Source organism: Sapajus apella, unplaced genomic scaffold (genome assembly GCF_009761245.1).
Source record: "Sapajus apella isolate SASKATOON/1434 unplaced genomic scaffold, GSC_monkey_1.0 scaffold10, whole genome shotgun sequence".
NCBI classification, from domain to species: domain Eukaryota; kingdom Metazoa; phylum Chordata; class Mammalia; order Primates; family Cebidae; genus Sapajus; species Sapajus apella.
In genome coordinates this window covers 35,971,279-35,985,580 of record NW_022436950.1, presented here as the reverse complement: position 1 = coordinate 35,985,580, position 14,302 = coordinate 35,971,279, and the positions used below count along the sequence as shown (strand labels likewise).

The following is a 14,302-nucleotide window of genomic DNA, read 5'->3' as shown; positions in this document are numbered from 1 at the left end:
CTTCAGTTGGACCCAGGTACTTTTCTCTTTGGCTTCTTTCTTTTTCTGATCATTTTCCTTCACACGTTTTAGGAAGCTATCTCGGCTCTTAGAGTGCTTGATGTGCTCAATACGCACATTAATTCTCTTGGCAAGAATCTTGCCCTTAACTTGTTTGTTTACAACAATGCCAACAGCATGCTGGGTAACCTTGTAGACTCTTCCAGTTTTGCCATGATAACATTTGTGGGGCATTCCTTTTTGAACAGTACCCATTCCCTTGATGTCCACAATATCACCTTTCTTATAGATTCGCATATACATGGCCAAAGGAACAACTCCATGTTTCTGAAAGGCCTAGAGAACATGTATCGAGTGCCTCTCCTCTTTCCCTTTGTGTTCGTCATTTTGGCGAATTACTGGAAGATGGCGGTTCCGGCCGAAAGGCTAAGTGATTTCTTATCATCCTCCTGCCCACCCCTGAAATGATCTTTTAATGTCTGAAATGCCAAGGGATTGCCATTGTCCAGTTATGCCACCAAGAATAATAACCAATTTATAAATTCAGAGCCAATGACAACTGCATCATGACTGCCACTTGGATAAAAACATTTGGAAGATGTCATCACTTGTAAGATGCATACTGATTTCACAGGTGTTAAAATATGAAAAAACATACATCTTGCTTTCAGTTGCATATTGTATTTCCTAACTGCCTCCCAGAAACATTGTCCCAACTATTTTTCCACCAATATTAGTGTGCTCTTACCCTGTACTTTTGACAACATTTAGAATTGTTGGTCCTTAAATATTTGCCTTTCTAGGCCAGGTACAGTGGCTCATGCCTGTAATCCCAGCACTTTGGGAAGCCAAGGCAGCAGGATTACTTGAGCCTAGAAGTTCAAGACCAGCCTGGGCAACACAGTGAGACCTCTATCTCTACAAAAAAAAAAAAATTTTTTTTTTGAGACGGAGTCTTGCTCTGTCACCCAGGCTGTATTGCAGTGGCACGATAACGGCTCACGGCATACTCTGCTACCTGGGTTCAAGCGATTCCCCTGCCTCAGCCTCCTGGGACTACAGGCACACACCACCACACCTGGGTAATTTTTTTTTTTTTTTTTTTTAATTTTACTAGAGACAGCATTTCACCATGTTGACCAGGATGGTCTCGATCTCCTGACCTTGTGATCCGCCCGCCTTGGCCTCCCAAAGTGCTGAGATTACAGGCATGAGTCACCACGCCTGGCCTATACAAAAAAAAATTTTTTTTAATTATTCAAGTGTGGTGGAATGCATGCCTGTAGTCCCAGCTACTTGGGAGACTGAGGCAGGAGGATCATTTGAGCCTGGGAGGATCACACCACTGTGTTCCAGCCTGAGTGATAGAGTGAGAACCTGTCTCAAAAAAAAAAAAAAAAAAATTTGCCTATCCAGTAAGCCAAAAATGACATTTTGTGATTGAAATATATAGCTGTTTGTTGTTGTTTTTGAGACAGAGTCTTGCTCTGCTGCCCGGGCTGGAGTGCAGTGGCGTGATTTCGGCTAACTGCAACCTCTGCCTCCCAGGTTCAAGTGATTCTCCTGCCTTGCCTTCCTGAGTAACTGGGATTACAGGCATGGGCCACCATACCCGGCTAATTTTGTTATTTTTAGTAGAGATGGGGTTTTACCATCTTGGCCAGGCTGGTCTCGAACTCCTTACCTCAGGAGATCCACTCGCTTCAGCCTCCCAAAGTGCTGGTATTACAGGCTTGAGTCACTGCACCCAGCAAGTTTTTTTGTTTTGTTTTGTTTTGTTTTGAGACAGAGTTTCACTCTTGTCGCCCAGGCTGGAGTACAATGGTACAGTCTTGGCTCACTGCAACCTCTGCTTCCTGGGTTCAAGCAATTTTGCTGCCTCAGCCTTGCCAGTAGCTGGGATTACAGGCACCTGCCACCATACCTAGCTAATTTTTGTATTTTTACTAGAGATGGGGTTTCACCATGTTGGCCAGGTTTCACCATGTTGGTCTCAAACTCCTGACCTCAAGTTATCCATCCGCCTCAGTCTCCCAAAGTGCTGGGATTACAGGCGTGAGCCACCACTCCCAGCCTGAAATGTATAATTCTCTTATTACTTATGAAGTTAAACATCTTTTTGGCTGTGTGTACAGTGGTTCACGCCTATAATGTTAGCACTTTGGGAAGCCCAAGGCAGAAGGATTACTTGAGCCCAGGAGTTTGAGGCCAGCCTAGACAACATGACAAAATCCCATCTTTACCCAGAAAACTCACAAAAATTAGCTGGGTGTGGTATCGCACTCTTGTAGTCCCTACTAGTTGGGAGGCTGAGGCCAGAGGATTGCTTGAGCCCAGGAAGTGGAGGTTGTAGTGAACCATGATTGTGCCATGGAACTCCAGCCTTGGAGACAGAGACAGACACTGTTTTAAAAACAGAAAACCAAAAATCATATTTTTATACTTTTATTAAACACTTGGGTTTCTTTTGTGGGATGTTTTCTTACGTCCTCTGCCTATGTTTCTTCATTATTTGACTTTTTTGTGACTCAGTATCACCCTGTTGTCCAGACTGGTCTCAAACTTTTGGGCTCAAGGGATCCTCCGACCTCAGCTTCACAAATAGCTAGGATTTTAGGCCCACCTGGTTCTTTTGCCTGTATTTCTATTGAATTGCCTGAATATCTATTGTGTTTCTTTTTCTTACTAATCTAGAATAGCTGTTTATTTTTAGTCTCAGTTTTCATTTGCTTCTACATTTATTTATAGTAAGTAAATAAAAGCTTTGTGCTATTTTTTCAGTATCACAAATATTAATGTTTTTATGTAGCTAAATCAATTTAACTCTTTCGTTGTGAATTTGTGCCCTGTGCTCTGTCATGCTTAGAAACTCCTTTCAAACTTTAAGGGTTTTATATAAATATTTGCTTCTTTTTCTTTTTCTTTTTTTATTTTATTTTTTTTTTAGGCTGCAGTGCTGCAATCTCAGCTCACTGCAGCCTCCACCTCCCAGACTCGAGCTATCCTTCCACCTAACCCTACTGAGTTAGCTGGGACCACAGATGCTCACCACCACACCTGGCTAATTCTTTGTATTTTTCACAGAGAAAGAGTTTCACCATGTTCTCAAACTCCTTAGCCCATACAGTCTGCCCGCCTTGTCCTCCCAAAGTGCTGGGATTATGGGTGTGAGCCACTTGGCCTACTATTAATTTTTACAGTAGTTTTAGTAATTTGATTTTTTTTTACATTGAATCTGAAATGTTTGCATTTAAGGTAAGCATTGAGGACTTTTTTAAATTTATTGTTTTTCAAATACAGTATTTTGCCATTAATTAATAAGTGTTGTGTCCTTTCCCTAAGTTCTCTGGCTCTGTTCCCCAGGCTTGAGTGCAGTGGCATGATATCGGCTTACTGCAACATCCGCCTCCTGGGTTCAAGCTATTCTTTTGCCTCAGCCTCCTGAGTAGCTGAAACTACAGGTACATGCCACCACGCCCAGCTTATTTTTTGTATTTTTTTTTTTTTTAGTAGAGACGGTTTCACTGTGTTAGCCAGGATGGTCTTGATCTCCTGACCTCGTGATCTGCTCACCTCAGCCTCCCAAAGTGTTGAGATTACAGATGAGTCACCGCACCCAGCCCACTTTTAGAACTTTTGAATTAAAATCAGGTTAAAGTTTGTTCAGGGGCTGTGAAAATTTGGAAGCCTATTCTGCTGCTTATATCCAAATCTCAGACTTACAACCTTTTTCTTTACCTCAGCCAGTGTTTATCAGTATTACAAGTGAAAGAAATTTGTAATTAACCTGTGAATTTTATTTTACACTTGTGCCAGTGTAATACAAAAATGAGGACTGACTTTACTGCTGTGTCCTTTTTCTTGTCCCTACTCCTTTTAGAGAAAAGAAATTTTTCACTTTCCACTTCTTATTAGTTTGAAAGTGCCTTGGCTGAAATCATTAAAATATTTTTGTACCCTCTTCTCTGAGACTATGGAGTAAAGGATTGTGCAGCCAGTTGAAAAGGAGAGTTTAATTATCAGATTTGTTGGTGAGAAAAGTGTTCCTGCCAGGTGGGTGGCTCACGCGTAGAATCCCAACACTTTGAGGGACTGAGATGGGAGGATCACTTGAGTTTAGGTGTTCAAGACCAGTCTGGGAAACATGGTGAAACCCATTGCTACAAAAAACAGAAAAATTAGCCGGCCATGGTGGCACACATCTGTAGTCCCAGCTGCTTGGAAGGCTGAGGTGGGAGGATGGTTTGAGCTTGAGAGGTGGAGGTTGCAGTGAGCTTTGATTGTGCCATTGCACTCCACAGCACTGCAGCCTGGGTGATAGAGCCAGAACTCTGACTCAAAAAAAAAAAAAAAAATGTTCCTAAGTTATTAGGTTACATTGCTCTGTATTACTTAAAAAATTCTACCTATTAGATAATAGATATGTGTATTTACCTATTTTCAGGTTTGGTCTGAGATTGGAAAAGGCTTTCTAGATGGATCACTTGATAAAAATACAACTCGGAAAAAACAATATGAAGATGGTAAGTTGGTCACTCTTAATTTTTAGTGAGGACAAAAAATGAAGGTGGCCCAGTTTTAATAAGGTTATCTCTGAATAGTGAGATTAAAGTTCATTTATATTTTCTTTCTTTATGCTTTTTTTCTACATTTTCTACAATGAAAGTTTTCTTTAACAGAAGTGAAGAAAAATTATTAAATTAGTAAAACTCTAGCACTCACTGCAGAATGAGAGTGCTATAGAGCTGATACACTCTACAGGATTAATGGAAAGTATAAGGGTACAATCTTAAGAAAGCAGTTTGATACTGCATACTGAAAACCATAAATAATGGATGAAATTATATGAAACAAGACAATATTCATGAAGGTATATTTTGTAGTACTATTTCTGCAAGTAGAGCAAGTAGTTTGTTCTGTAACCAGGAACAAACTATAAATGTTCAACACTACAGGAATTAGTAGGGAAATAACGTCAACATGATTAAATATTACAGATATTTATAAAAAATGGCAGCCATGGTAGCACATACCTGTAGTCACAGCTACTTGGGAGGCTGAGTGGAGAGGATCACTTCAACTCAGGAGTTTGAGATGAAAAAAATTTTTGAGATGGGGTCTCTTACTACGTTGCTCAGCCCAGCATAGGCAACGTAGTGAGAGACCCCATCTCAGAAAATTTTTTAAAATTAGCAGTGTAGGCCTGGTATGGTGGCTCACACCTGCAATCCCAGCACTTGGGGATGCCAAGGTAGGCGGATCACTTGAGGCCAGGAGTTCGAGACCAATCTGGCCAACATAGTGAAACCCTACCTCTACTAAATAAATGCAAAACATTAGCCGGGTATAGCAGCATATACCTGAAAATCTAGCAATTCAAGAGGCTGAGGCATGAAAACCGCTTGCGCCCTGGAGGCAAAAGTTACAGTGAGCCGAGATCGTGCCACTGCACTCCAGCCTGGGTGAGTGAGACTCTATCTCAAAAAAAAAAAAAAAAAAAAATTGCAACCTAAAAAATTTTTGTCATAACATTGAATAAAAATATTTTCAATATTGTTTGGCACTGATTACAACTTTATACAGTTCACACAGAAAAATAGCAATTTTAATATAACATAGCTGTCCCAAATTAATTACTCTGCCTTACTCTTTTTTTCTGTCAGTGGTTGAATAATTATAAAGCTTTAGGCTGAACATGGTGGCTCACACCTGTAATCCCAGAACTTTGGGAGGCCGAGGCAGGCAGAGTACCTGAGATCAGGATTTCAACACCAGCCTGGCTAACATGGTGAAACTCCATCTCTACTAAAAATACAAAAAATTAGCTAGGTATGGTGGTGGGCGCCTGTAATCCCAGCTACTCAGAAGGCTGAGGCAGGAAAATCACTTGAACCCAGGAGGCAGAGGTTGCAGTGAGTCCAGCCTTGGTGACGAAGTGAAACTCTGTCTTAAAAAAATAAAATATAAATTAAAAAAGCTTTAATACTTTCTAAAATTTATTATTACTGCTGTTTTGTTGTTGTTGTTGTTGTTGTTGTTATTATTATTATTATTATTATTATTGTTATTTTGAGACAGAGTTGCCTAGGTTGGAGTGCAGTGGCGCGATCACAGCTCAGTGCAACTTCTACCTCCTGGGTTCAAGCGATTCTCCTGCCTCAGCCTCCTGAGTAGCTGAGATTACAGGTGTGCATCGCTATGCCTGACTAAGTTTTGTATTTTTAGTAGAGACGGGGTTTCACCATGTTGGCTGGTCAGACCTCGTGATCCGCCCACCTTGGCTTCCCAAAGTGCTGGGATTACAGGCATGGGCCACCATGCCTGGCCAATACTTTTATTCTAAGATACTTCATTTCATTTTTTGGAAGCATGCAGGATAACTTAAAATACAGAGGCTGCATTGGAATAATGGATTGTTTTCTATACATTATAGTTTTGCTTCGCAGGATTTTTTTTCTTCATCCTTTCAACAAACATTGAGGCTGTGCTAGGCCTTACTCTATGCACAGGAGACAGAAATCCTTGTCCTCATTAGCTTACTGTAGTGATTTTCTTCGGCCAACAGATGTAAAAAAAAGATTAAAAAAGCCAGTTTAATGGACACATTTCCTGCTATCTGGTTTTTATGACCATTATGATTATCTTGATCAGTGCATTTGGATTAATTCCCCTTGATAAAAAATGTATTTCAGGAATATTAGTTAAATTAACATGAAATGAAAATAATTTATATTCTTTGATTCTAAATAAAAATTGTCTGGCATGATGTGTTCCTTGGGCTGCATACATGGGCGTAGATCAGATTTGAGCTTTTATTGAAAATGGTTATGTTCTGGTGTTATAAAAGTGGGATCCCATGACTGGATCAGAGCTTCCTTTGTTTAATTTCCAACCTGATTTGCACATTAAAATCAGTTGGGGAACTTAAAGCCCAAAACCTGAAGATCAGGCCTTATCCTAGACCAGTTTATTCAGAATCTGAGATGGGGATGCCATGGACATCAGGTATTTTTGTGAAAGTGCTCCAGATTATTCTAATGTACTTGTAGGGTTGAGAATGTACAACAGTAGTTCCCAAACTTTGCTACACATTGAATCTTTTATATTGAAGCCTGCCTTCTACCTGTAAACATTCGGATTTAATTGATATGAGGTGTGACTTGTGTTTTACTGTTTGAAAAAACGTCTCAGGTGATTCTAATGTGTAGCAAAGTCTGGGAACAGCTTCTTTACAGTGTTAATAATTTCTTATCTTTTTTTTTTTTTTTTTTTTTTTTGAGGCGGAGTCTCACTCTATCGCCCAGGCTAGAGTACAGTGGTGCAATCTTGACTCACTGAATCCTCTGCCTCCCGGGTTCAAGCGATTCTCCCGCCTCAGCCTCCCAAGTAGCTGAGAGGACAGGCACCTGCCACCATGCTCAGCTCATTTTTGTATTTTTAGTAGAGATGGGGTTTTACCATCCAGGCTGATCTGAAACTCTTGACCTCAAGTGATCTGCCCACCACGCCTGCTGGGATTACAGGCGTGAGCCAACGCGCTCAGCAATAATTTCTCATTTTAATCACTAATATGTATTATATTGATTCAGTCCTATAAATATTTAATAAAGATCTATGATATCCTGGCATGTTTTGGTTGCTGAGGAACCTAAACAAAATTTCTTGCCTTTTTGGCACCACATTCTAGTGGGAAGAAACAGACAGTAATCTAAATAAGTAAATTGAATAGTACATTAAAAGGTGAAAAATGCTATAGAGACAAATAAAACCAGAAGGGGATAGGGAGTGCAGGGTGTTGGGAGGTTGCAATTTTAAGTAATTATTAGAAAAGGCTTCACCAAGATGAGGTGACTTTTGAGTAAACACTTGCAAGAGATGAAACCAGTCATGCAGAACATCTGGATACCCAGATGTTCAAGATGTTCAACGGAAGAATATTCCATGTAGAGGAAAAGTAATTACAGAGTCCTTGAAGTAGGACTGTTCCTGCTGTATTTGAAGTACAATAGGAAGATCAGTATGGCTGGAGTGAAGTAAGAAGAGGAGCAGAAGGAGATGAGGTGAGAAAGACTGGAGAGAGGAAGGGGTTTTGTATGGCTTAGAGACCATTGTGTGACTAGGTTGTTACTATGAGATAGCAAGCCACTGGCAGGCTTTGAGCAGAGCTACAATCTGAGTTTTGTTATCAAAGGATCACTTTGGCTGATATGATAGACTGAATAGGTCCAGAGCAAAAGCAGGGAAACTAGTCAGAGGGCTATTGGAGTGAACCAGGCTTGAGAGATAATGTGGCTTGGACCAAGTGGCAGGCAACAGAAAATATAGAATAAGGGGAAAAAAGGCGTAAGAAAATAATTTGGTACTTTGAAGATAGACCTACCAATGTTGACTGATGTATTATAATTAAGGTATACACCAAGGTTTTCGGCCTAATTGTAAAAGGAGGTTGTCAAGAAATAAGATGGGGAAGACTGTGAGAAGATCCAGGTTTTGGAGGAAAGCTCGAGCTCAGTATGTTTGGTATGTTTCAGACATCCAAGTCCAGAGGTTGAGTTTGTTATTAGAATTGGATATATGAGGCCGGGTGCAGTGGCTCATGCCTGTAATCCCAGCCCTTTGCGAGGCCGAGGCAGGCGGATCACAAGGTCAGTAGTTCAAGACCACCCTGGTCAGCATGGTGAAACCCGGCCTCTAATAAAAATACAAAAATTAGCCAGGCATGGTGGTGGGTGCCTGTAATCCCAGCTACCCAGGAGACTGAGAGTCAGGAGAACTGTTTGAACCAGGAGGCAGAGATGAGTCTGGAGCTGAAGAGAAAGAAGTCCTGACTGGAAATACAGATTTGGAAGTGTGCGGTACATATACTGCATTGAAAGCCTTGAGATTAAAGATCACCAGGTAGTGAATATAGACACAAAAAGAGACAGAGCCCTGTCCTTGAACATTTCATTACTGAGAAATTCAAGAGATTGAAAAAGAATCATAAAAGGAGACAAAATGAGCAGGCAGTAAAGTGGGAGGGAAGTGTGGAGTCTAGGGGAGTAGACTCCTGGGAGCCACATGAAAAATTGTTTCTTGGGGAGTACATTACAACATCATCAGTGGTATGATAGGTCAAATAAGATGAAGACTGAAATGTATTTGTGGATAATTTTATGGGCCATTGGATATCAGTTGTTTTTGTCTTTTTATTTTATTTTATTTATTTATTGAGATAGAGTCTCACTCTATTGCCCAGGCTGGAGTACAGTGGTGCAATCTCAGCTCACTGCAACCTCTGCCACCCAGGTTCAAGCAATTCTCCTGCCTCAGCCTTCTAAATAGCTGGGATTACAGGCACCTGCCACCATGCTCAACTAATTTTTGTGTTTTTAGTAGAGATGGGGTTTCACCATCTTGATGGGATTACAGGCGTGAGCCACCACACCCAGCCTCTTTCAGATTTTTAGTAATTTACTTTTCTGATTATTTTATGTCTTGTTTCTATCCCTAAATAAGTGATTCCTGATTTGGGAGAAGGAATGGAGTTAAGAAGACAGAATTTAGAAGGAAGGATCGGAGTGATAGCAAGAAAGAAAGGCTTACGTGTTTGGAGGCCTTTAAAGTGCTGGTATTAGACTGGGTGTGGTGGCTCACGCCTGTAATCCTAGCACTTTGAGAGGCTGAGATGGGCAGATTGCTTGAGCCCATGAGTTTGAGACCAGCCTGGCCAACATGGTGAAACCCCATCTCTACCAAAAATACAAAAATTAGCTGGGCATGGTAGCATGCCTGTAGTCCCAGCTATTTGGGAGGCTGAGATAGGAGAATCATCAGAGCCTGGGAAGTCAAGGCTGTAGTGAGCCAAGATCACACCACTACACTCCAGCCTAGGCAACAGAGCAAGACTCTGACTAAAAAAAAAATCAATAAAAAGAAAAAGTGAAGTGCTGGCATTGTTCAACTTCTTGACCTGGGTGGTGGTGATTTATAATTATTCCTTAAACTGTACTTATGTGCTTTGTGCACTTTTTTGTATGTATGTTAAATTTGGCAAAAAGGAGGAGGAGAATAGATGCGTTTAAACATAAATTAGCTTTCTTTGTTGTTGGTTACTAACTTTGAAGGTTTCTTCTGTGCATAGTAACATTGTGCAGAATTATTTTTTAAAAGTTCAATCTCCATTAATGCATATATTCTGAAATCATTTTTTTTTTTCTGTAAGCCCTTATGCAACTGGAGTCTATTTTAAAGAACATCATAAAAGAACGAAAAGGAAGGAACTTCAGTCAACATGTTTTCATTGACTCCTTAGTACAGGGGAACCTTAATGATCAACAGGTGATGTAATTGTTAAATGTCTATTGGTAAAAAATAAGCCACAGCCAGGCACAGTGGCTCATGACTACAGTCCCAGCTATTTGAGAGGCTAAGGTGGGAGGATCACTTGAACCCAAGAGATCAAGGCCAACTTAGGCAATATAACAAGACGCCATCTATAAAAAATAATAATAATAATAACACATATACAGAGTGTGCTTTTCATTCACTTTAATCCAGATACTGGCTTAAAGAAGCATTGTACATCTTTTTTTTTTTTTCTTTTGAGACTTGAGTCTCACTGTTGCCAGGCTAGAGTATAGTGGCGCGATCTTGTCTCACTGCAACCTCCACCTCCCAGGTTCAGGTGATTCTCCTGCCTCAGCCTTTCAAGTAGCTGGGACTGCAGGCACACTCCGCTACACCCAGCTAATTTTTTTGTATTTTTAGTAGAGACAGAGTTCCACCATGTTGGCCACGATGGTCTTGATCACTTTGATCTCATGATCTGCCCTCCTTGGCCTCCCAAAGTGTTGGGATTACAGGCATGAGCCACCACGCCTGGCTGCATTGTGCATCTTTTATTGTACATCATTGGTAGTACAAGTACTTGGTCTCTAGTTCACTCTTTGAGGCAGCTGTATATTATTTAATATTATTAAATTGACCCTGAATTACAAAAGAGGAGAAGGACTTGTGTTAATTGTATTCAACTAAATCACTTTACCTACATGACCAGGTATGGCAGTGTGTCTTGTTCACAATACCTCCAGCATACCACTGCATTTGTAGTATTCTCAGGCCAATGAGGTGAATTGTTATTGTCACACCTCTTAATTGTAGGAATCTTCTGCCCCACTCTACACATGCAAGTCCTTGTAGCCAGAAGTAGTTTGGTATATGCTGGTACAGACATTGAATTAGGCTTCCAGGACAGTGATGAGATCTGTCCTTTTTCTGAGGCTTCACTGCTGTTTACCAGGCTAAGCCAGAAAAATAGGACTGAGTTTGTTTGTCACAGTATATCATGAACCAGTAATATTCACAACAAATACCCTGATTTGATCATTACACGTTGGATACATGTACCAAAATATCATTTGTACTTCCAAAATACATACAACTATATCAGTTTTAAAAATATTTTTAAAAAGCAATGTGGTATTTAGCTTGGTATTGACATTATACAGATTTTTATTTTTTTTGTTTTAATGAAAACATCATAATGAAATAATATACTTTTTTTTCATTGACCCTAATTTTATGCTCTAGATTATTTTAGCAGGGCCTAATATAGGCTACCTTACATTTTTCACACTTTCTAAACTTAGTTTTGTTTCCTAGATCCTAGAAGACAGTATGATATTTTCTCTGGCCAGTTGCATAATAACTGCAAAATGTAAGTATAAATTGATTTCTTTTTCAGATGGATTCAAATATACAGGCTGAACAGTGGCTTATACCTGTAATCCCAACACTTTGGGAGGCTGAGGTAGAAGGATTGCTTGAGGCCAGGAATTGGAGGCCAGCCCAGAAAACAGAGACCCTCTCTCTACAAAAAAAAATTAATTGAGCATAATGACCTGTGTCCGTAGTCTCAGCTACTCAAGAGGCTGAATCAGGAGGATGGAGGCTACAGTGAGCTGTGAATGCACCATTGTACTCCACCCTGAGCAACAGAGACCCTGTCTCAAAAAAAAAACCAAACAATGGCCGGGCACGGTGGCTCACGCCTGTAATCCCAGCAATTTGGGAGGCCGAGCGAGGCAGGCAGATCACGAGGCCGAGAAAGCGAGACCATCCTGGTCAACATGGTGAAACCCCATCTCTACTAAAAAATACAAAAATTAGGCCGGGCACGGTGGCTCAAGCCTGTAATCCCAGCACTTTGGGAGGCCAAGGCGGGTGGATCACGAGGTCAAGAGATCGAGACCATCCTGGTCAACATGGTAAAACCCCGTCTCTAGTAAAAATACAAAAAATTAGCTGGGCATGGTGATGCGTGCCTGTAATCCCAGCTACTCAGGAGGCTGAGGCAGGAGAATTGCCTGAACCCAGGAGGTGGAGGTTGCGGTGAGCCGAGATCGCGCCATTGCACTCCAACCTGGGTAACATGAGTGAAACTCCGTCTCAAAAAATATATATAAAAATAAAAAATACAAAAAATAAAAAATACAAAAATTAGCGTGGTGGCACGTGCCTGTAGTCCCAGCTACTCGGGAAAATTGCTTGAACCCGGGAGGCGGAGGTTGCAGTGAGCCTAGATTGTGCCACTGCACTCCAGCCTGGCGACAGAGCGAGATTTTGTCTCAGAAAAAAAAAAAAAAAGAGGCCAGGCATAGTGACTCACATCTGTAATCCCAGCACTTTGGGAGCCTAGGGCAGGAGGATCGCTTGAGCCCAGGAATTCAAGACCAGGCTGGGCAACATAGTGAGACCTCGTCTCTGCTAAAAATAAAAACTAGCTGGATATGGTGGCACACGCCTGTGGTTCCAGCTACTCAGGAAGCTAGGGCAAGATCACTTGAGCCCAGCAATGAGTGATGATCACACCATAGCGTTTCAGGCTGAGCAACAGACCAAGACTGTCTGAAAGCAAACAAAAATAAAGCACTGTTTAGAGGACTTCTTTATAATTTCTTTTCCCTCTTTTTTAGTCTTGTTTTAAAGGGCCCGCTCACATAGGTGTTTTTTTTTCTTAACCCTAAGTGCTTAAAGCCACTTCTGAAAATTGCCATAAATTTCTTGACACATTTTATGGCTTGTGAATTCTAGTTAGTTCCTTAAAATGAACTGCCGTAGACACCTTTCCAACCATAACAGTGAGCTTTTTCATTTCCTGCTGCTGCTTTTCACATTGACTCCAAGTTAGTCTGCTATTATTAAGGTCTACCAACAGAGTATATAGGGCACAGAGAGGATTTAAAAGAACTCCTAATTCAAAGTGATTTTTATGTAAAATTGGAAAATATTTGTTATGTTTCTAGGTTCCCTTCCTGGTTTTTAGATTGGTGGTATACCATTCATTTATATAGTATTTATAAAAATACTTCTATAGGCATAAAAATATACTAAGATAAAAATGCTTAAAGGAAGTATTAGAGGGCCAGACAAGGTGGTGCACACCTATAATGCCAGCACTTTGGGGAGCCAAGGTAGATGAATCACTGGAGCCCAGGAATTTGAGACCAGCCTGGGCAAGAGGGTGGAACCCCATCTCTACAAAAAATTCAAAAATTAGCCAGGCCTGGTGGTGCACAGCTGTAATCTCAGTTACTTGGGAGGCTAAGGTGGGAGGATCACTTAAGTCCAGGAGGTTGAGGTCGCAGTGAGCCATGATCGAACCACTGAACTCTAGCCTGTGTGACAGAGTGAGACCCTGTCAAAAAATAAAAGGAGGCTGGGCGCAGTGGCTCATGCCTGTAATCCCAGCACTTTGGGAGGCCAAGGCAGGTGGTTCACGAGATCAGGAGTTCAAGACCAGCCTGGCCAACATAGTGAAACCCCGTCTCTACTAAAAACACAAAAATTACCTGGGCATGGTGGCATGCACCCGTAGTCCCAGCTACTCAAGAGGCTGAGGCAGGAGAATCGCTTGAACCTGGGAGGCAGAAGTTGCAGTGAGCCAAGATTGTGCCACTGCACTTCAGCCTGGGCGACACAGCAAGACTCTGTCTCAAAAAAAAAAAAAAAAAAAAAAAGTATTAGGACATCAATTTAAATTTTAGAAAATTTACGTTTACTTGAAGGATTTCATTTTTATTCCTTAACGTTTAAGGAAGCTTTCTTTAAAATGATGAGTACAGGCCAGGCGCGGTGGCTTATGTCTGTAATCCCAGCACTTTGGGAGGCTGAGGCGAGTGGATCATGAGGTTAGGAGTTCAAGACCAGCCTGGCCAAGACAGTGAAACCTCGTCACTACGTCACTACTAAAAATACAAAAATTAGCTGAGCATGGTGGCCAGAGCCTATTAATCCCAGCTACTTGGGAGGCTGAGGTAGG

The 14,302-nt window shown here is 41.1% G+C and overlaps 1 protein-coding gene across 8 annotated transcripts in view; it reads left to right on the top strand.

Moving 5' to 3' along the window:
* The window catches only part of LOC116551915 (cytochrome P450 20A1), a 121,620-nt gene that overhangs the window by 94,744 nt on the left and 12,574 nt on the right, over positions 1 to 14,302 (top strand). For all 8 annotated transcript variants that reach the window (XM_032278578.1, XM_032278577.1, XM_032278583.1 and 5 more), the window contains 3 exons: positions 4,445 to 4,523; positions 10,205 to 10,320; positions 11,644 to 11,698. In XM_032278578.1, the coding sequence (XP_032134469.1) occupies positions 4,445 to 4,523; positions 10,205 to 10,320; positions 11,644 to 11,698 (250 nt within the window). The remainder of the gene's footprint in view (positions 1 to 4,444; positions 4,524 to 10,204; positions 10,321 to 11,643; positions 11,699 to 14,302) is intronic.